Here is a 22,688-nt window from a genome sequence, read left to right as displayed (position 1 = left end):
AGCGTCGCACTCCAGATTGATTTCAGTTCGAGCTTGTTCATAACTCATGAAACCGTTGCATTTTGACAATTTTATATTTTTTTGCCGTCAAATTGATCAACTCTTAGTATTTATAAACACAGCTGATTTGAAGACAAATCGATCAGTGAGGAAATCTTGAAAATCAGTCCAACCGTCCTTGCACACTTAACTCATTTCACCGTATTCGGTAAATTTTACCGAAATCTCAACCGCTGAACTGTTCTGTAAATTAATTTACAGATTTTTTGTAATTTTTTCCATTGCTCAACTGTCAAAATCACCGAAAATCAGTAAAATAATTTACCGAACAGTTCAGCGGTTGAGATTTCGGTAAAATTTTACCGAAGTCGGCGATTTATTTTAAGTGTGTGAGTTATAATGTTTCAAAGAAAATGCAAACTCATTTTTATATATGGATATTACGCAACAATCAATTGTGCTGAAATTTTCAGAGATTGATTTTCTTAACCAAAGGCACAATTCTGGAGGGGTGCCCCGTAGAATTCGACAACTTTTTGTTTCCTGGGCCATTCTTCTACACCCTTCTTTAAGTAGCATAATTTTCAAAGAAAAAATCCAATAAATTTATTTCTATAAGGTCAGACGATGATCAAACCATCCTAGTTCAATATTGGCTACGTGGGTGTATCGATCGATTACAGCAGTAGGCACAAAACGTAGTGCGTCACACCACGCGAGTGAATTAATCATATTACTTAGCTAATAAAATATTATATCACATACAAATTAACCTTATTCAATTCTCTTCGATTATTATAATGGATATTACATAACCAAATGGAGGAAGTTGTCATCAAATCAACACTATGCTGATTGAAAGCAAAAAAAAATCAAACCTGATCTACCTATTTAGCTTTAATCAAGGTCAGCGAAACAGCAGCGCTAGAAGAAAGAGTTAAAACAGAAACACGAGGAAAATGCGGAGCAAAAAGCATCAACTTACAACTAAGAACAGGTAATACGCTCATAGGAACAGGTTGAACTTTCGATTTTTTTCGTTAATCCTCTATACGTCAAAACATTATCGCGAAATATATTTCGACACTATATAACGCAAGCAAAAATTGGAAGGACATTAAATCACATCAGAACTTCAAGTTGTGACAATCCTCTCGCCGTTTAGCCAATAATCTTTCACGAGATCAACAATCATGAAGGTGAGTTATTCAAAGCACAATAATATGAATTTCAATAGAATACATACTATCTTTTTAACAGTGCATCGCAGCTGTAGTCATGATGGCCTTGGCCGTTGTTGCTGAAGGAAATGTATTGTCCTACTCGGTCCCATTGGCATACTCCGTGCCCAAGACTACTGTTGTTCAACAGAACGTGGCTCCTCGGTACATCTCAACTGTTCCAGTTACTACTTATGGTGCTACTCCAATAACCACCTACGCTGCTGCTCCAGTTGCTCCAATCACCTACAACGTTCCACAGACCACCGTTGTCCAATCGAATGTCGTCCCACGTTATGTGTCTCCGGTGGCTTACGCCGCCGCCCCATCGGTGTTGGCCTACAACTCTGTCGATTCGGAAATCGTTGAAGCCACCCAAGTGGCCACTCCAGTTGCTACCGTCGTTGCCCAGCCAACGGTGGCCGTCATTGCCCAGAAGGAAGCACGCTATGTGGCCGCTAACCGAGGAGCCGTCCATGATGCCCCACTCGCTGGACACGCCATCTCACAGCAGTCGCTCAATCTGGAACCAGCTGCGGGAACCGTTTGAAGCGTTTGGCTATAAGTACCTGATCTGAACTATGGCACTGAAAATTGCGAATTTAGTCATCACAAAATCCGAGAGAGTCAAATAAAGTTCTAGTTGTTCAAATGACGTATAGGTGTATTTTATTTTTCAAAGCGTCGAACACAATTTTGAAAATATTACATATTCGTAATAATTGTCCTTCTGCATGCGGCAATACTCTTCTTCATAATTACCATGTTCCATAAGTATGCAAACAAAAGATTAGTTATTGACCAGAATTTATTCTTTATATTACCTAGGAAAAGCCTGTCAATTGAATTTTTTGGACCCAATAAGCAAAGCGAGAAAGCAAGGCATTTTTCGAATTTATTAACATCAACGGTTTTGTTCAAATCTTGCATTTCATATATCAACCCAGTAATATTGCTACAAAACACCTCTAGCCGGCTCCAAATTCAGTGCCAGCTGTGAAACGGCGTGTCCAGGAAGCGGAGCATCATGCACGGCGCCCAAATTGGCAGCCCTATAGCGAGCTTCTGGTTGAGACACGACGGTATGGGCCGGTGAGACAACCACTGGGTGATAAACAGAGAGTGGCAGAACATGATGCAGTGGAACTACGGAGGAACCAGAGTGTGCATAGTAGGGGTACGGATAGACGTAATCTTCAGCAGTGACGAATACTACGGCCGTCAGGATAATTGCAATGATGCACTGAATAAAAATGGAAAAATACGTTAGAACAGAAAGTATTAACTGGAAATAATTTACTTACCTTCATTATTAATCGAGTGAGGACTGCACTGTTTATTCCGGCATGGAGCAAGGGCTGCAGGTGATTGTTATTACACTTGTTTGACACAGAACTTTTATACCAAAATGATGCTTCAAATTATGATTTGGAATTACACATACAATTAGACTGTTAGTATTAAAAGCAAGCACATTGAACTATTATAATAAAAACCTGAATCGGCCCTCCAGTTGTGATTCATTTGGAGAGAAAACAAGTGGACATGAACTCAAAGTGCCGGTGTCCATGCCGGTTTCTGCTATTAAGTGCTTGTTTATATATAATTGTATATTCGATTTTATCTTCCAATATTATTTAACTTCAATTCATGTGACAATAAATGCAGGCCCCGAGCAACACACATGTTGTGGAGTAGTTACAGTATATCATATATCACCCAAAAAGTTCTATTCTATATGTGTTCATACAGATCTGACGACCGCTCGACCCATGATTGATTGCACTTATTTCCTTGAATTAAGCTATCAAGTTTTGCAATATCTACATCAAGTGATCTCCAACATAAATCCTCGTTGATACCAATTGTCCACGGATAGACGCTGGTAGTGGCCGAGATACGATCCCATCTGGATTGGAACCGTGCGACCTAACGGAAATCGATTCACTTCTCAAAGGTTGCCCTATTAATCTTTCCAGTGGAACAAGTGGATAGAAGCAAGTACTTCTCGCTGGGAGTGCTGCACAGAAAGAAATGAAAAAGGTTAAACGATTGCCATGAATGAACGAAAGCTGCCAGTTTACAAATGCAAAAACACGATGAGGTGTGGTTAAGTTGGACTCCAACTATTCTTAGGTTTCAATCTCCAGAGCTGTAACCTTAGATGCGGACAGGGAAATGTATTCGCGCTGTGAGTGGCGGTTGCGGATTGATTGATTGCAGTCCCAATCCAAACTGTTTGGTGTTACTTTAATGATGGGTGTCACTCAATAACATGACGGGAAAAGTGTTTAGCTAGTGACAGGTGCGAAATTGCTGGGCTGTTCAGAACTTTAACAACTACATTTACGCAACTTATTGGAAGTATCATTAAGCTATTTAAGAGATTGGTATACTGCCTATGATTGCCTATCAGTCCCATCTTTGCTGGATTTCTAATTCACATGCGACAATTATGCGATTATGGGCAGTATAGTTGATTATAATTGTGATCATTGGCGGAGTTAGCTCTGGGTCACGATGGTGCACGAGGTCTACCAAACCAAATTTACCCTGAAATTTAAATCTATACGCCAAAATTGTTCCGAGAAGAATAAAACTGCACGGTTAAACGAATATTTTCTTCCTTTTACTTCCACTAATTAATTTTTATGTATCAAACAGATACGCATTTCGTCCTCCACATGAGGGTTTCTTTAGTGTTTTGTTATCGACTGTGGAGGACGAAACGCGTATCTGTTTGATACATAAAAATTAATTAGTGGAAGTAAAAGGAAGAAAATAGTCGTTTAACCCTGTAACATTTCCCCTAAGACGCTCGCAAATAATTAATCAGAATAAAACTGATTTTTCGCCACGTTTTATAATCACTGGCGAAGGGACACGTGACCCATCAAATCGAATATTTTCCCTGAAATTTTATTATAGACGCCAAATTTGTTCTGAGCAAAAAAAAATGATTTTCCTAGAATTTGAACATTTCTGGACAAACTTCCGAAAAATTTCTTGAAGTTATTTTCAAAAGATTTTTTGTAGAAATTCTTTGGAAATTCCGATAAATATTTTTCCGAAAATTATAGTAGAAATTCATTCGTAAACTCATGTAAGAATTTCTTCGGGAATTCGTTTAGCAAGTCCTTCAATAATTCCATTAGAACATCTTTCAACTTTCCTTTGGAAATTTCTCCTTCTGCAAATCCTTCAGAAATTCTTTCCAAAATTCCCTTTGTAATTTCCTCCGAATTCGAAATTAACTTTTCCTTTTAGTAATATCATACAATATTCTTTCTAAAATTCCTGCAGGAATTATTCCGAAAATTTTGTTGAAGTTTTTTTCCGGATTTTTTTAAAGGAAATTTCTATAGAAATTTTAGGAAAAGAATTTATGAAAAAAAATTGGACTTTCTCCTTGTAAGCTAATTACGAGTTAATCAAAGTATCTTTATTGACAGGTAGAATACATTACAAATGTCGGGTACAAGGTATTGGATAGCAAGGTCAATATATAAATGTTACGCTTATACGTTACATCTTCCCCTCTTAATAATATTCAAATTCACTCAAGATCTTAGGTTTCACTGTGCGTCCAGAACGCGTCACTCGAGATGGCACTGCTGTTACTTCTTCACTTGAGGGCTCGACTGACGAGCTTCGATTCTGTACGGTACTGGTTTCAGCTGTCATTTCATCAGGAACACCGTCATCTATTTGTGAGTTCTCCTGCACCGCTTCTTCCACCCGATCGGATCCACGTAGCTTGCGCAAATGATGAGCATTCCTCCTTATAGTTCTCTCGCCATCCGTTACTAGATATGAACGGTTTTCTCGAAGTTGTTTAACTACTGTTCCTGGGGTCCATCTTCGGGACGACTGATCTTGAATAAGAATTTTCTCCTTCTCGGCGAACTGCGGCGCCTCCAGTCCTCCTCTATCTGCGTAATCCTTCTGCATCTCCCGTTCGCGTTCCAGAAGCTGTTGAACATTCACTGCCACCCTCGGTCTAAGTGCTTCTAGTGTCATTGGCATGTTTGAACGTACTAATCGGCCCATAAGTCTTTCATTGGGTGACGGTAAGGAACTACTACGAGGTGTGTTCCTCACGTTGAGTAATGCCAGATGTATGTCAGACTGATCTTCAGCACATTTCTTTAGTATGGATTTGGTTACTTGCACATATCGCTCAGCTAACCCGTTTGCTCTCGGGAAGTGAGGACTGGACGTTTGGTGTTCAAACCCCCATTGACGACTAAATTGACGAAACTCTGCAGAAGCATATTGTGGACCGTTGTCAGTTTCCAAAACTTGAGGAATGCCATGAACCGAGAACCATTCTTTCAACTGATTGATGACTTGTTTGGATGTGGTTTCCGACAGCAATTTCATGTCGAAAAAACCAGAATAGCTGTCGACGAGCAGAAGATACTCCTTTCCTTTCAGATGGAATAGATCTGACGCAACCCGTTCGAATGGAAGACCTGGAATGTCCTTCAGAAGAATCGTATTTTTTGTATTGCTCCGTTGATGACGTTGACAAATTGTACAAGCTTCCACCATCTCCTGAATATTGCTACTCATACCAATCCAGAATAGCACTTGCCTTGCTCGGCGAATGCAGCTTTGAATCCCTGCGTGTCCACTGTGAACCTTCTCCAGCATAGCCTTCCTCAGCGATTGTGGAATGAGTACTTGGTTCGACTTGAATATCAGCCCATCATATACAGCCATTTCATCTCGAAAACCCCAGTATTTTCGCAACTCCGGCAACAGTTCGCTTCTGGTTTCCGGCCAACCCTGCATTATCACTGACTTTAGGGACTGCATTTCTAGATCCGCTTCGGTGTGCTGCTTCAACTCTGCACTGGCAGTTTTGGTCATCTGCAATACAACATGAACTTCAAGCTGTTCATTGTCGTTAGTGGATAAAGAGTTAGCGACATCACGACTCAATATGTCGGGGATCGGAATGTTAGCTCCTTTGACATACACGACTGTAGGATCATACTGGGCTACTTCTAATATTATTCTACGTAAACGGGGCGGAGCTCTATCTAACGGCTTTCGAAAGATTGATTCTAACGGTTTATGATCGGTTTCAATTGTCAGCTTCTTCCCGTATATGTATTGGTGAAATTTTGAGCAAGCAAATCGTATGGCAGTAGCTTCTTTTTCTATCTGGGGATAGTTCATTTCAGTAGCTGTTAAAGCTTTAGATGCATACGCTACTGGGCGACCCTGTTGTAGGAGAACAGCTCCCAGGGCGTGCGAACTCGCATCCACCGAAAGTGTTACTGGTAGATTCAGATCATAATATCTAAGTACGGGAGGTGATTGCATGAGATTTTTAATTTGCTGAAACGCAGCCTCTTGCTCGCAACCCCATTCCCAGTCAACATTTTTGACTAACAGACTTCTTAGAGGAGCTGTTATGTCTGACAAGTTAGCCACAAATTTTCCCATGTATGTTATCATTCCTAGAGCTCTCTGTAGCTCAGATTTGTTGGTGGGAGATTTGAGTCTGATTATTGCTTCCAATTTCTCTGGATCCGCTTTTAAGCCACCGTCAGTAACAATATGACCCAGAAATTTCAAACTAGTTTGATTAAACAAGCATTTATCTTTGTTCAACTTCAGCCCAGCAGAATGTAGTCGTTTCACAACCTTTTCCGTAATTTTGGTTAGTTTTTCTGAGCTTTCCGCATGAATTAAGATGTCATCCATAGAAACCTCCACCCCCTCAATACCTTCTAGTGTGTCGTGAATAACTTTTTGGAACACCTCCGGAGCTGAGGCAAGTCCGAAAGGTAGTCGCTTGCAGATGTATCGTCCCCAAGGAGTACCAAAAGCCAAAAACTTTGCCGTCCTTTCTGAAACCCTAATCTGCCAGAATCCCTTTTTACAATCGAGGATTGTGAAATATTTCGAATTTCTTAATCGGGTTGCTATATCTTCTACTGTGGTGAGAGGATGATGCCGCCGTAATAAATTTTGATTTACCTGAGATGGGTCAATGCAGATGCGAATCCTTTCATTGCGTTTGACCAGCACCATTGCGTTGACCACCGGGGTTGGTGCGTGAATCCTCTCAATTACACCAAGACGCTCCATTGAATCCAGTTCATCTTTCACAGCTGCTCTGATGCTGTGCGGAACGTGTCGTGCCGGTCTCGCTTCCCACTGTGGATCCTTGATCAGATCAATGTCATACACATAGTCTTTCACACAACCTAATCCATCGTACACTGCCTCATCCAAAACCGCATCTACACGAGCTATTAACCGTTGCGAAATACACGTTTCTTTGCCAAGCACCGGTACCACTGATTCTTCTACTACTTTGAACGTGATATGACTATCCTTGTTCTTAATTCGACACACGGGGTCAATTTCACCGATGACCTTCAAACGATGGTTGGAAAACGAAACAAGCCATTTCGTTTTGGACGGACGTAGACTGATGCCGAGTTGTTTAGCTAACCACAACGGAACGACGTTACAGTGGGCACCCGAGTCAAGTTTCACCGAAAATTTTTTGTTTTGCACTTTAACCACTTCAAACCAATCCTTTTCGTTCTTTGCGCTTTCCACCGATCCAATAAACAGCTCTTCTGAGTCCTCGTCGGAACTAAGTTCATTGTGCTCCGATGATTGCACTGTATGTACTACACTTTTTGATTTGCACATTGCAGCGAAGTGGTTGGATAATCCACATTTCCGACACGATTTACCGAATGCTGGACAGGACCGCTTGCTATGCTTCCTACCGCACTTTCTGCACTGAAATACATCTTCCTTTTCTTCGGATCGAGCGCTTATCAACTTTTTCTTCACTGTTTTCACCACATCTATCTTCGCTTCTCCAGACAATGCTTTAGACTGCATTGCTGTCAACTCAAAATTGCGACACGTCTCGATCGTTTTCTGCAGTGTTAAATCGTCATTTAACAGCTGCGGCACTAGGCTTGTGTATCTGACACCGATAATTATTCGATCTTTAATAAGCGAATCGTGAAGCACACTGAAAGAGCATTTTTTCGCTTGTTCTTTTACTCGGGTTACAAAACTGTCAAACTGTTCGTCTTCTCGCTGAACGATTTGATTAAAGTTATAGCGCTCGAACGTAACGCACGACTTTGGTGTGAAATATTCCTCAAATTTCGATTTGATCACGTCAACATCTTTTTCTTCGTCCGGCCGCAGACCGAACGTGTCGTATATCCGCACACAATCTTCCCCTATAGCGCTCATGAAGGTTGCTGCCTGCACCTCGTCGGATTTTTCAGACAGCTGCGTAGCCGTCGCAAACCACGAATATTGCCGAACCCAACTTTTCCATTGGGCGGCCATGTTCTCTCCCAACACAATCGGTTTTGGTGGCTTCAAGCCCGAAGACGACGCCATTTTTTCGGATCGCGGTAGAGTTTGATTTTATTTCACAAATTAATCGTTTTCACTCCCGCCGCCACTCAATATTCCAACTTGTACCGCACAACCGACAACTAATCTGCATTGCTGGCTTTGTTTTTACGCGATTCCACCGGTGTTTATCATGGATATCGAACAATATCGCTAGCTTAATTTTCTTTCTGACACCATGTAAGCTAATTACGAGTTAATCAAAGTATCTTTATTGACAGGTAGAATACATTACAAATGTCGGGTACAAGGTATTGGATAGCAAGGTCAATATATAAATGTTACGCTTATACGTTACACTCCTGAAATATCTGAAGAATTTCTCCTGAAGGAATTTCTGAAAGTATTCTTCAAACGGGCGTCGTGGTCGTCGGGTTAGCGACGTCAATCGTCTAGACGCTATGCTATGGAGTGAGGGTTCGATTCCCGCCTCGGCAAGGAGGAAATTTAATATATCAACTACCTTTGTTACAATTCTGAGCTCAGTCGGGCATACCGAACCAATTTCCTGAACAAAAGAGTGTCGGAGGTGTATTTCCCTATGCATTTTGGCTGAAACCACCATACAAACTTCAAATCAAATGCGCCAGCTTATGCAACAAGCGATTGAGCTGAAATTTTCAGAGATTGATTTTCTTACCCAAAGGCACAATTTTGGGGGGTGCAACGTAGAATTTGACAACTGGTTTTTCTCCCCATACAAGGCTGGGCCACTCTACTCTCCATTAAAAGAGATTCAAATATTTATCGAAATAATCGTCTTGACAGCGCCTGTACACAGTGGCTGAAATCGTGTTTTTAGCGCGTTTATTTAATAGTACCGTCATATGAAGGAAGATGTTCATTGAGGCGAAGATGATTATTTGATGTGTCAGTCAAAAGTGCCTAGTTTTTTATGAAACGGTAGTCAACAATATTATCCGTTCAAGTAATGTTACCGCTAGGCAGAAAATCCGAAATTTTCGATTATAATCATGTGTATTTGGTGGAAGAAAAAGAGATATAGTCATAAATTAAGCTATTTTTGTTTCAAATATTGACTTCGTAGACTTCTTTACGTAGTAAATAAAACATTCATACAAATAACCTAGTGTATTTTGACGGCTTGGTCATAATAATTATAGAAGTGCTGTCTTGATCAACTTCACCCCAAACCAGATTACTCAAAAAATTTGTGATAATTAAATTTATTTTAATAAATGCGAAAGCATATCAGAAAACTAAAGTTGTTTATTATTACAATGTATAACAGTACATGTTTTGAAAATATTTGTTTCGATTTAAAATATAAACACACATTGTTATTGCATGTTTTGTCTTAAAAATAATCATCTTCCCCTCAGAAGACGGTACCTTTATTATGTGATATAGAGTAATGGTGTCTTCGAGACATTTCAACAGAGATTGGAGATTTATTGTATGCCAACAAGTTTTGAACATGTACGATGTATAAGCATACAAGCATATGGTGACGCATGGTGCATTGGTTCATGAACTTCTTTTTTTCCTTGTGATAAGTGATTGATTTGTACCTTGCATAGTAGGAAATGGGATGATCTACAATGCATTACATCCCCGCAACTTCGACGTCGTGGCGCTGCAGGAGATTTGCTGGACAGGACAGAAAGTGTGGAAAAGCGGCCATCGAGCGGCTACCTTCTACCAAAGCTGTGGCACCACCAACGAGCTGGGAACCGGCTTCATAGTGCTGGGTAAGATGTGCCAACGTGTGATTGGGAGGGAGCCAATCAACGCAAGGATGTGCAGGCTGATGATAAAAGGTTGTTTCTTAAACTATAGCATCATCAACGTGCACTGCCTACATGAAGGGAGCCCCGATGACGAGAAAGAAGCGTTCTATGTACAGCTGGAGCAGACATACGATGGATGCCCACTGCGGGACGTCAAAACCGTCATCGGCGACATGAACGCTCAGGTAGGAAGGGAGGAAATATGTAGACCGGTCATCGGACCGGATAGTCTGCATACCTAATCACCTAACCACGAAACGGAAAACCAAATCGACCACGTTCTAATCGACGGTAAATTCTTCTCCGACATCCCGAACGTTACCGCAGTGCGAATATTGAATCCAACCACTACCTCGTCGCAGTATGCCTGCACTCAAAATTCTCGACGGTGCACAACAAGTGTCGAAGTCGGACCCCGCGGCTTAACATTGGGCGGCTACAAGACGGTAGACTAGCCATTGGATGCGCACAGCAGCTGGAAGTGGCACTCCCAATGGGAGAGCAGCTAGGCGTAGCGTCGAAGATGGCTGGAGAGACATTCGATCCGCCATTGGTAGCACCGCAACCGCTGTACTTGGCACGGTGCCCCGGATCAGAGAAACGACTGGTATGACGGCGAATGTGAGCAGTTAGTGGAAGAGAAGAATGCAGCATGGACGAGATTGCTGACAAACTGCAGTAGGGCGAACTAGGCACGAAACAAACTGGCGCGGAACAGATCAAACAAAGGAAAAAGCACCAACAGGAAAATCGAAACCGTGAAGAAACGGAGCAACTGTATCGCGCTAATATCACACGAAATTTCTATGAGAAGTTGAACCGTTCACGTAAGGGCCACGTGCCACAGTCTTATTTGTGTAAGGACATAAACGGGAACCTTCTTACGAACGAGCATAAGGTGATCCAAAGGTGGCGGCAGCACTACGAAGAACACCTGAATGGCGATGTGACAGACGAAGATGGCGGTATGGTGATGGACCTGGGAGAACGTGCGCAGAACCTAACTTTACCGGCTCCGGATCTCCAGGAAATCCAGGAGGAGATTGGCCGGCTGAAGAACAAGAAAGCCCCGGGGGTTGACCAACTAGAGCTATTGAAATACGGTGGTGAGGCACTGGCTAGAGCGCTGCACTGGGTCATTACCAAGATTTGGGAGGAGGAAGTTTTGCAGCAGGAGTGGATGGAAGGTGTCATGTGTCCCATCTACAAAAAGGGCGATAAGCTGAATTGTAGCAACTACCGCGCAATCACATTACTGAACGCCGCCTACAAGGTACTCTCCCAAATTTTATGCCGTCGACTAGCATCAATTGCAAGAGAGTTCGTGGGGCAGTTCCAGGCGGGTTTTATGGGCGAACGTTCCACTACGGACCAGGTGTTCACCATTCGCCAAGTACTGCAGAAATACCGCGAATACAACGTGCTCACACATCATCTATTCATCGACTTCAAAGCCGCATACACACTTAATTTATTTCGCCGAGGCCGGCAAAATAAACTACCGAGAATCCAACAGCTGAGAGCTCGGTAAAAATCTCGGTGAAAGTTCAAATTACCGACTGGTCGTTAAACGAACGATACCGTGCAGCTGTCAAAATTTGCTGATTCGATCGGTAACAATATACCGAGGACCTCGGTATATTGTTTTAACGAGAATCAGTACAATTTTGTTTTTCTTTCTCATAATTAATCAAAATACAGAATGAAAACAAAAAATATTATGAATTTCCAAATAAACATTTATTCAGTTTAATTTTGTTTTAAAGGTATCAATTAAACAAATTATCATTACAAGCGTTTTTCGCATGTTTTCATATGTTATTTTTTTGCAATGTACATAATTCATTTCGGAGCAGATAGAATTTGTTCTACGTAGAAAATGGCCTGAAGCTTGAAAACGAAGAACTATTAAAATTGATTTTCACAAATATGGTTTGCTCAGTTTCCGCATACAAAATAATAACAACAAACCTTGTCACAAACAGCTATGCACGAATTGAAAGAGTTATAGGCACTCTATATTCTTTTCCTTTCCATATGACTCTTCACATCCCAGCTGATAAGACAGATACTTTTGGAGGAGCGGAACGGTATCCGCGCCATTTTGACCTTGATGCATTCAAATTGCAGCATCCAATGGTATCCACGGCAACTGAAATTGGAAACAATGAAACGGAAAACAAAAACTTGAGAACAAAAACCATATACTTTCCGAGCAAAAATATATCTTCAATGAAATTTAATATAATTCCAGTGGATTCAAATTAAAATACTTACAGAAATAATGATTCCAATGACGAGCAATTGTGTGCCATCTTGTGTTATGAGCCATCTTGTGTGATGCACGCATACATCTGTTTTCCAATTTTTGACATATGAGTTTTACCGAGATTCGGATAATTTTCAGATTACCGATGACTGTTGTAAACTCGTTTCCCGAAATTCAGTTAATAATTTGACAGTTCTATTTTCTAACGAAATATCAGTAACAATATGCTTTACCGACTGCGTTCATCATATTGTTTTACCGAGAATAATTCTAGCGATTAAGTGTGTATGATACAATCGATCGGGACCAGCTATGGCAGCTAATGCACGAACACGGATTTCCGGAAAAACTGACACGGTTGATTAAAGCGACGATGGATCGGGTGATGTGCGTAGTTCGAGTTTCAGGGGCATACTCGAGTCCCATCGAAACTCGCAGAGGGTTACGGCAAGGTGATGGTCTTTCGTGTCTGCTATTCAACATTGCTTTGGAAGGGGTAATACGAAGAGCAGGGATTGACACGAGTGGTACAATTTTCAATAAGTCCGTCCAGCTATTTGGCTTCGCGGACGACATAGATATTATAGCACGTAACTTTGAGAAGATGGAGGAAGCCTACATCAGACTGAAGAGGGAAGCTAAGCGGATCGAACTAGTCATCAACTAGTTGAAGACGAAGTACATGATAGGAAGAGGTTCAAGAGAAGACAATGTGAGCCACCCACCGCGAATTTGCATCGGTGGTGACGAAATCGAGGTGGTTGAAGAATTTGTGTACTTGGGCTCACTGGTGACTGCCGAAAATGATACCAGCAGAGAAATTCGGATGCGCATAGTGGCTGGAAATCGTACATATTTTGGACTCCGCAAGACGCTCCGCGAATAGATCGAATAGAGTTCGCCGCCGTACCAAACTGACAATCTACGAAACGATTATTAGACCGGTAGTCCTCCACGGACACGAGACCAGGACGATGCTCGTGGAGGACCAACGCGCATTTGGAGTTTTCGAAAGGAAAGTGCTGCGTACCATCTATGGTGGGGTGCAGATGGCGGAAGGTACGTGGAGGAGACGAATGAACCACGAATTGCATCAGCTGGTGGGAGAACCACGTTCACACCGCAAAAATCGGACGACTGTGGTGGGCCGGGCACGTAGCCAGAATGTCGGACAGTAATCCGGTGAAAATGGTTCTTGACAACGATCTGACGGGAACAAGAAGGCGAGGTGCACAGCGGGCAAGGTGGATCGATCAGGTGGAGGACGATTTGCAGACCCTCCGCAGACTGCGTGGTAATGAAAAAAAGCCCACGTATCCCTGGCGTGTATTATTTTGACAGATTGAAATGACATTTCGAAAGCTTCAATATTCATCTTTCAATGGCACTCACTAAATGTATTTGATTTGATTGTCAAAAAATTGTAAAAAATAAAAGATCAGATTTTTTGCCAACTGTGCAGGACATCTCTGCTTTAATCACCATTTAGAAAACCAAGAATAATTAAACATATGAATACAAACATACGCATGCATTTTTAATAAACAACATCCTATTGAAATTATTATTAGGGACTTCTTTACCATCATTGGATAATAGTAAAAGAGTAGAAAATTTGTATTACCTTTTTACAACCACAAATGCTCTTTACTGATGAAACTTATTCGTTTAACGATAATTTGAACTACGGACAAATTAGCTCAAATCCTATTCACGGTTGCGTATGAGAAGCTAGTGGAAGATAGAAGCGTGTTACACCGGCAGCTGAACGACTTGATACTTTGAATTGCTCTGATTAAAGCAGATCTCGTCATCTCCCAACTCACATACTAATTTGTTTTTAGAAAGTCGACTATGAATTAGTCTTACAAAGGGTTTTCAAACTCCACCATCTAAGCTCGCGATTTTCGGATTTTTTAAATTTGCGGTGACTGTTGGAATAATATTTCACGCAATTGAAAAACGCTCACTTTTGTGAACATTGAAATTGCTGTGCCTCTCCTGGATGGAATATTTCTGTGCCAAAGTAGCGTGACTTGAGACAATTTTCAATCTGTATTTGTCGATGTAACTAAGAGTATGCGTTTGTTCGTTTTGCTCTTCGTCTCTTGCCTTGGAACGATCCTCAGAACCTCCCAAGATACGAGGATCGTTGCAAACTCATAGGACTTGAACCGCTGTATCTGCGGCGTGATGTCGCAAAGGCTTCATTTGTATCTGACCTTTTGCTCTCAAACGTTGACTGTTGTAGTTTACTCCGTCTTATAAATATTGATATTCGTCGTCGTGATCTTCGTTCCCACAATTTTATTCGTCTCCCCATGTCCCGTACAAATTATGGCCAAAATGAACCAATCAGTAGTATGTGTAGAACTTTCAATCGTTGTTATAGTGTATTCGATTTCAATTTGTCTCGTTCCACACTGAAGAAAAGCTATAGTAGATATTTGTCCAATTCTATGTAAGTTGAGCCTTTTGTTCTGTTAGACGTAGTAATAATGTATTAAGATTGTATTGTAAAATCTAGTGTTTGTCATCAATTGTTAGTTTTAAGGTTATCATGTATGTATCATTTGGTTGTGAACTGTTGATATAAAAAAATAGAGGTTTTATGCCTACGGGAGAAGGAGCGTAATATTGCCTAAACTCCACTCCCGCCGGCTTTTCCCTCTCAATAAAAGATAAAAGATAAAAGATAAAAGATAACACACTTTTTCCTAACGAAACGAAACGAAATTTAAAATGTCAATGTTGATTCGGATCGAAATGAAACGAAATATGGGTTTAATTTCGAAACTTCGAAACGAAACGAAATCAAGGCTTGATTCGAAATTTTTCGAAACGAAACGTAATTTCAATTTTTTTTTCCGCGAAAGTTTGATTAAATTGGTTTTACATTATGTACGAAATTCAGATTTCACTTTTTCGAAGGCAAATAACTGTTTTACGACCAATAGAGTTATAATAACAGAAGAGGCAGTCTGTGATAAATCACCGCATTCTTGCCGCATATACCATTGGCGATAAGGCAACCCGATCAGGAATGCATAACAAAATTATAACTAAATTCTATCTAATAACAACAGTTATTTAAAACAACGTGTGTTATAATTAGATAATTCGATGAAAATGTGTCTTCGGCTAGTTTTATTTCATTTCAAAATTATAACAACATGAGTTATGAATATTTTCACAAAATAATTGCCTACATGTTTTGTACACATTGGAAAAATAATCGGAGGTAATCACCTTCTGTATAAGTTGAACACGCTCGATATTTGCATAGCTGGACCAAAGTTAATTGCCTACATTATGGATGGAAATCCGGCGTGGTAGCGTACCAGATTTCTATCCATGATGTAGGCAATTACCTTGAAGTAGATTTTTGTACAGAAAAATTATATCAACGTTTGTTATAATGTTGATATGAAGGTATCAACCTTTGTTTTAATTATGTTACGGCTAGAGGTATTTTTGATATAATTTTTGTTATTTTAACAACTAATTAGCAAAATTTATAACACATTTTGTTACAATAATTTTTTGAAATAAATAACTCCCCTTGTTATAATTTTGTTATGCATTTTTGATCGGGAATAACCCAGAATTTATGCCGCTTTCATATCAGAAAGTATAAAAAATATAGAAATTGTGGGATTTTTCATATACGGATCAAATTTCGTTTAAAATCTTAGTTCACTTAAGAATAATGTAATTATGCTGAAGCATACTTCATGTTGTCTTGTCAGCGTGGTTTTATAGTATTGAGCTAATTCAAAATCAGAAAATTAATGCTTAAATTTATTTTTTTTATTTAGTGGGATACTCAATTATGTATCCACATCTGCCAGGCGCATACACAGATAGAGAATTGATATTTGAAAAGGGCGTAACAGCCAAAACTTATTCCTTCTTATTATTCGTCTACATATATATATATATATATATATATATATATATATATATATATATATATATATATATATATATATATATAGCATACATTTGCTCACTAGAAGAATCCTGTGCACCTTTCTAAAATGCACAAAGATATATACTTCAGAATGAATTTCACAGACCCATAGTCTTATATACAATCAGCTTGACGAACGGAGCTATTGTCTATGTGTCCTTGGCATATGAGAACAGCTGTTATGGTCAGTATGAGCTAAAAGATATCATAAGTAAAGAACTTTCAGCAATTTTAATGATCTTTCAACCCGTTCTGGAATTTTTTTGCAAATTCCATGCGAAGATCTAGAAATGCGCAAAAATCTTCAATGTTCCTTACATATTGTGGAAATAATCAAAGAAGAGCTTAGCTTGATTAACTGTACACATCGTAATTGTTAATCATGATTGTCCGAGAAACAGCAAATATGCACAGCTCATCAATTAAATAATATTCTTGGGATACAAAAAAGTTATTCTTATTGTATATTTGCTTCGGAGTTTCCAAATCATGACCAATAACGATGCTGGTCACGTCCTTACAGTCAATTAGGGATTAGAAGAGGAAAATTAGTTTAACACTCATTGCTATAAAACAGCGGTTCTCAACCTTTTTCTTGAGAGGTACCATTCGAACTTTTGCATTAACCCCCATGGTACCCCCCATGATTTTTTGATGTAAATGAAAATACGATTATAGCTCTTAAAGTATATCAAAAATGGACCTGAAATCTAACGGAATATATGGCTCTCCATAAACTTTTCTGAAATTTTTATTTTTTTTTAAACTTCCCAATTAAAATTAAGTTCTTACATCAAGGGACTGACTGTAGGAAATCTTTTGACTATTGAAGGCTTCCGAGCATATTGAAAATAGGCTTTCGAGCCTCTTGAAAAGTGGCTTTCGAGCCTCTTGAAAGACGGCTTCCGAGCCTCTTGAAAGGAGGCTTCCGAGCCTCTTGAAAGGAGGCTTCCGAGCCTCTTGAAAGGAGGCTTCCGAGCCTCTTGAAAGGAGGCTTCCGAGCCTCTTGAAAGGAGGCTTCCGAGTCTCTTGAAAGGAGGCTTCCGAGCCTCTTGAAAGGAGGCTTCCGAGCCTCTTGAAAGGAGGCTTCCGAGCCTCTTGAAAGGAGGCCTCCGAGCCTCTTGAAAGGAGGCTTCCGAGCCTCTTGAAAGGAGGCTTCCGAGCATCTTGAAAGGAGGCTTCCGAGTCTCTTAGTTACCGCTCAGCTTATGAGACGAGCAGACGTGTTTTCGATTGCGCTCTCCGAAAGTCAAGCGAATTAAATCCGGTGGTTTATTTTTCATCTGCTCGTGCCGCATCGCGCGCTTTTAGTGTACTGCGATGAGGCGCGAAAATACTTTTCGTATAGACTACTCGCGCTTCCCGGTGAAGCCGTCTTTCGAAAAGGTGCATGGCTTTTGTCGCACAGTTCTTGGGTTGAAGAAAGAAGATGTTGTGAGACTCCAGTGCCACCGCGGTGAACAATGTGCGTTCGTCAAGGTCAATGATCTGACGATCGCACAAAAAATCGTGGACGAACACGACGAAAAACATGAAGTGGATATTGCGGGGAAGAAGCACAAGTTGCGAATAACCATGGAAGATGGAAGTGTTGAAGTGAAGGTGCACGATTTGCCGGAAAACGTTTCCGAAGAGAAGATCGTTGAGTTCCTCAGTGCGTTCGGGGAAGTGATCTCGCTGCGCGAATTGACGTGGGGTGATGGATTCGAGTTTGGTGGAATTCCGCTCGGGATCTGGTCGGCTCGTATGCTGATCAAACGCAACATCGATTCGTGGGTCACGATCGATAGTCAACAAGCGTATATCCAGTACAAGGGACAGATTTCTTCCTGCAAACACTGCAAAGAGCAGACTCACACAGGCATTTCTTGTGTGCAGAACAAGAAGCTGCTGGTCCAAAAGAGCTACGCAAACGTAGCGAAGCAAACTACGCCACGACAACCACCGAATAAGGCGAACGGTGTGAAACCACCGAACGCCAAACCGGTCGGCCAGCGCTCTGTCGTTCCACCACCAACATCACTAGATGCTTTCCCCGAGCTGCCACAGCCGACGTATCAGACCGAACCGCGTGGCTCACTAAATCAAGCAACAAGCCAACCGACCGTGAGCATCACACGTACGGTGTCCCCCAGCCAGTTGCAAAAACAAAGTGCACGCAGTTCATCGTCACGCACACAACCACAGAGCGCTGAAGTGGTCTTGGTTGACATTTTTAAAAAACCTGCAAATGCGATGCGATCGCAAAGCCGAACCGCCGGCAACGATACGGACGAATCGTCTACATCGACTAGAAATAGCCGAAGCCGAGACCGCCCGCCGGGTAAGAAACAACGATGCGACGACGGCGACGACGAGCGGGACGAGAACGAAAATCCATAAATGGCTCTCACGTCCTACAACCTCGCGTCGATAAACATCGGAACTATCACGAACCAAACGAAACTGAACGCACTCCGAACCTTCATCAGTAGCCAAAGTCTCGATATCGTGTGTCTGCAGGAAGTAGAGAACGAACAGCTTTCCTTGCCAGGCTATGTTGTTTTCGCAAATGTAGACCACACGAGAAGAGGCACAGCTGTTGCAGTGAAGGAACACATCCAGGTAACCCACGTCGAGAAGAGTTTGGACAGCCGGCTGATCGCACTGAGAGTGCAAGACACAACCATCTGCAATGTCTACGCTCCCTCCGGCACTGCACAGCGAGCAGCAAGAGAAGCTTTTTTCAATGGCACGCTGGCCTACTACCTCCGTCACTCCACCGCAAACGTCATCCTAGCTGGTGACTTCAATTGTGTACTGCGGTCATGCGACTCATCCAGCCCAAACACAAGCCCGTCCCTCAAAACAGCCATCCAACAACTGCAGTTGCATGACGCGTGGGAAAAGCTGTGCCCGCGTGACCCCGGTTTCACGTACGTCAATCGGAACGCACAATCCCGACTTGACCGCATGTACGTTAGCACTAGCCTACGAAATAACCTACAGTCTGCATACACGCACGTCTGTTGCTTTACCGATCACAAGGCGTTGACGGTAAGACTCTGTCTCTTCCCACTAGGACATGAGCCTGGGCGCGGCTTTTGGGCCCTACGGCCCCATCTTCTAACAGAAGAAAACGTTGCCGAGTTCCATTATAAGTGGCAATATTGGACTCGGCAGCGCAGAAATTACGCGTCGTGGATGGAATGGTGGCTGTCGTACGCTAAGCCAAAGATAAAATCGTTTTTCAAGTGGAAATCACGAGCCGTTTACGACGAATTTCACGATGCGCACCAGCATCTTTATGCGCAACTGAGGCTAGCGTACGACGGATACTATCAACATCCCGAAATGTTGGCCACCATAAACCGTCTAAGAGGTGAAATGCTGGCTCTGCAGAGAAATTTTTCCCATGCGTTCATGCGTATCAACGAGACGCACCTTGCGGGAGAACCCATGTCGATATTCCAGCTGGGGGAAAGACGGCGTAAAAAAACAATCATCGCGCAGCTGCAAACGGCTGAAAACGAGATTGCAGATCATCCAGAAGCAATAGAAACCAATTTGTTTGCTTTTTTCTCGAATCTATATTCGGAAGAAGCAACAAACAACAACGAGGACGGGTTTGTTTGTGAGAGGGTTATCCCACCGGACGATCCACTGAATGAAGCATGCACAGAGGAGATCACGACAGCAGAGATTTTGTCTGCGATCAGAGCGAGCGCACCGAAACGATCCCCCGGTAGCGATGGGATTCCACGAGAGTTTTACCTTCGAATGTTCAACGTCATCCACCGTGAGTTGAACCTGCTTCTCAATGAAGCACTCACCGGCAATCTGCCCAATGCCTTCGTGGAGGGCATCATCGTGCTGGCTAAAAAGAAAGGTGGAGACAACACGGCACGAGCGTACCGGCCCATAACGCTGCTCAACAGCGACTACAAATTACTCTCTCGCATCCTGAAGAACAGGATGGAATGCGTCATGCGGGCCCACTGTGTTTTGAGTGACGGACAAAAATGTTCTAACTCAGAGCGCAATATTTTCCAGGCCACTCTCGCGCTGAAAGACCGAATTGCCAGTCTCCGCCATCACCATCGCGCCGGCAAACTAATCAGCTTCGATCTGGAGAATGCTTTCGATCGGGTGCGTCACTCGTTTCTCTTCGAAACCATGCGGTCGCTCGGGTTCAACGAGGAACTCATCGCTCTTCTCGCGCGCATCGCAAGTCGGTCCACTTCCCGGCTACTTGTGAATGGACGCCTGGCTCGTTCGTTTGAAATTACTCGTTCGGTGCGGCAAGGGGACCCATTGTCAATGCACCTTTTCGTCATCTATCTCCATCCTCTGGTATGCAGGCTCGAGCAAGTGTGTGGGGATGACCTTCTCGTTGCCTACGCCGACGACATCAGCGTTATCGTGACGTCACCGTGGCAAATCGAGGCAATGAGGGAAGTGTTTCGTCGCTTTGGACTTGCCGCCGGTGCGAAATTAAATTTGCGCAAAACCATTGCGGCGGATGTGGGGGTTTTCGAAGGAAATCAAATTAACACCCAGTGGCTGCAAACAGCAAATGTAGTCAAAATACTGGGTGTTAGCTTCACAAACTCTATACGGCTAATGACAACGATTAATTGGAACGCATTGGTTGGAAAGTTTGCGCAGCAGATGTGGCTACAGTCCTTGCGCATGCTGACTCTGCACCAAAAGGTGATCATGCTGAATACATTCGGCACATCAAAACTGTGGTACCTTTCGTCTGTGCTGCCTCCGTTCGGTATCCACACGGCGAAGATCACTGCAACGATGGGGACGTTCCTATGGAGAGGAATACCAGCTCGCGTTCCTATTATGCAGATGGTTCGAAAGAAGGAGCACGGCGGCTTGAATTTGCATACACTGGCGCTGAAAAGTCGCAGTTTAGCCACCAATAGGCACATCAAGGAGATCGATTCCATTCCCTATTATAAATCCTTCCTACTCCACGCAAATCCCCGCCCTGTTACCATAGATAATCCCGACATAAAATCAATCCTTGCAAACCCTCCGCCGATCAAATCCACCAGCACTTTGTCCACCAAACGGAGTTACCAAAGGTGGAACGAAACAGTCCAGAAGTTGACTGGCCACGCGCGTGGCGTAACATTGCAATGAAGGAGCTGTCGTCTGCGCAGCGATCGCAACTTTTTTTGCTGGTAAATGGTAAAATCGAACACCGAAGATTGCTGCACGTAATGCAACGAGTAGAGGACGAAAAATGCCAACACTGCGGCATACAAGCAACGGAAACTCTCCAACACAAATTCTCTTCCTGTGCTCGTGTTGTACCGGCTTGGACGGTTTTTCAGCAGAAGCTCACGGAAGTCATGGACGGATGGAGACGGCTGTCATTTGAAGATCTCGTGAAACCTGTTCTTCCAGGCATACGGAAAACTACACGTGTGAAAATACTAAAATATTTTATTAACTACATCCGCTTTGTTAATAGCTGTAACAATAGAATCGATGTTGATGCTTAGTTTTTCACTTAGAATTAGATTTTTGAATTGCTTCCAAAACGAAATTTTGTAAAACACTAATATCAATCTGACAAATAAACTGAATTTTAAACCACAAAAAAAAAAAAAAAAAAGGAGGCTTCCGAGTCTCTTGAAAGGAGGCTTCCGAGCCTCTTGAAAGGAGGCTTCCGAGCCTCTTGAAAGGAGGCTTCCGAGCCTCTTGAAAGGAGGCTTGAGCCTCTTGAAAGGAGGCTTCTGAGCCTCTTGAAAGGAGGCTTCGAGCCTCTTGAAAGGAGGCTTCTGAGCCTTTTGAAAGGAGGCTTGAGCCTCTTGAAAGGAGGCTTCAGGCCTCTTGAAAGGAGGCTTCTGAGCCTCTTGAAAGGAGGCTTCTGAGCCTCTTGAAAGGAGGCTTCCGAGCCTCTTGAAAGGGAGGCTTGAGCCTCTTGAAAGGAGGCTTGAGGCCTCTTGAAAGGAGGCTTCCAGGCCTCTTGAAAGGAGGCTGAGAGCCTCTTGAAAGGAGGCTTCCGAGCCTCTTGAAAGGAGGCTTCCTGAGCCTCTTGAAAGGAGGCTTCCGAGCCTCTT

The 22,688-nt window shown here is 42.4% G+C and overlaps 2 protein-coding genes and 1 long non-coding RNA gene across 3 annotated transcripts; 1 reads left to right on the top strand and 2 right to left on the bottom strand.

The window, feature by feature from the left end:
* Nucleotides 1-878: 878 nt before the first annotated feature.
* On the bottom strand, nucleotides 879-1,385 carry LOC134217818 (uncharacterized). Its single transcript, XR_009981167.1, has 2 exons — nucleotides 1,247-1,385; nucleotides 879-1,173 (listed from the first exon to the last, which is right to left on the bottom strand). It is a non-coding gene; the product is annotated as an uncharacterized LOC134217818 (long non-coding RNA).
* Nucleotides 1,060-2,183, top strand: LOC134217817 (adult cuticle protein 1-like). The gene is made up of 2 exons (XM_062696633.1): nucleotides 1,060-1,199; nucleotides 1,261-2,183. Exons 1-2 carry the CDS (start codon nucleotides 1,194-1,196, stop codon nucleotides 1,768-1,770), a joined length of 516 nt encoding a protein of 171 aa, XP_062552617.1. The 5' UTR covers nucleotides 1,060-1,193; the 3' UTR covers nucleotides 1,771-2,183.
* Nucleotides 2,184-4,760: 2,577 nt separating this feature from the next.
* On the bottom strand, nucleotides 4,761-8,894 carry LOC134210323 (uncharacterized protein K02A2.6-like). Its single transcript, XM_062686372.1, has 2 exons — nucleotides 7,982-8,894; nucleotides 4,761-7,690 (listed from the first exon to the last, which is right to left on the bottom strand). Exons 1-2 carry the CDS (start codon nucleotides 8,616-8,618, stop codon nucleotides 4,761-4,763), a joined length of 3,567 nt encoding a protein of 1,188 aa, XP_062542356.1. The 5' UTR covers nucleotides 8,619-8,894.
* Nucleotides 8,895-22,688: the final 13,794 nt, after the last annotated feature.

Source organism: Armigeres subalbatus, chromosome 2 (genome assembly GCF_024139115.2).
Source record: "Armigeres subalbatus isolate Guangzhou_Male chromosome 2, GZ_Asu_2, whole genome shotgun sequence".
Taxonomy (NCBI): Eukaryota; Metazoa; Arthropoda; class Insecta; order Diptera; family Culicidae; genus Armigeres; species Armigeres subalbatus.
The sequence above is the reverse complement of the archived record's forward strand: the minus strand, read 5'-3'. Positions and strand labels throughout refer to the sequence as shown.

Coding starts and splice junctions, on each gene's coding strand:
- LOC134210323 (XM_062686372.1), bottom strand. CDS start 8,618: ATGGCGTCGTCTTCGGGCTTGAAGCCACCAAAACCGATTGTGTTGGGA. Junction 7,691..7,981: donor ATTTCAGTGCAGAAAGTGCG/GTAGGAAGCATA, acceptor CGTTGTGGTTAG/CTAAACAACTCGGCATCAGT.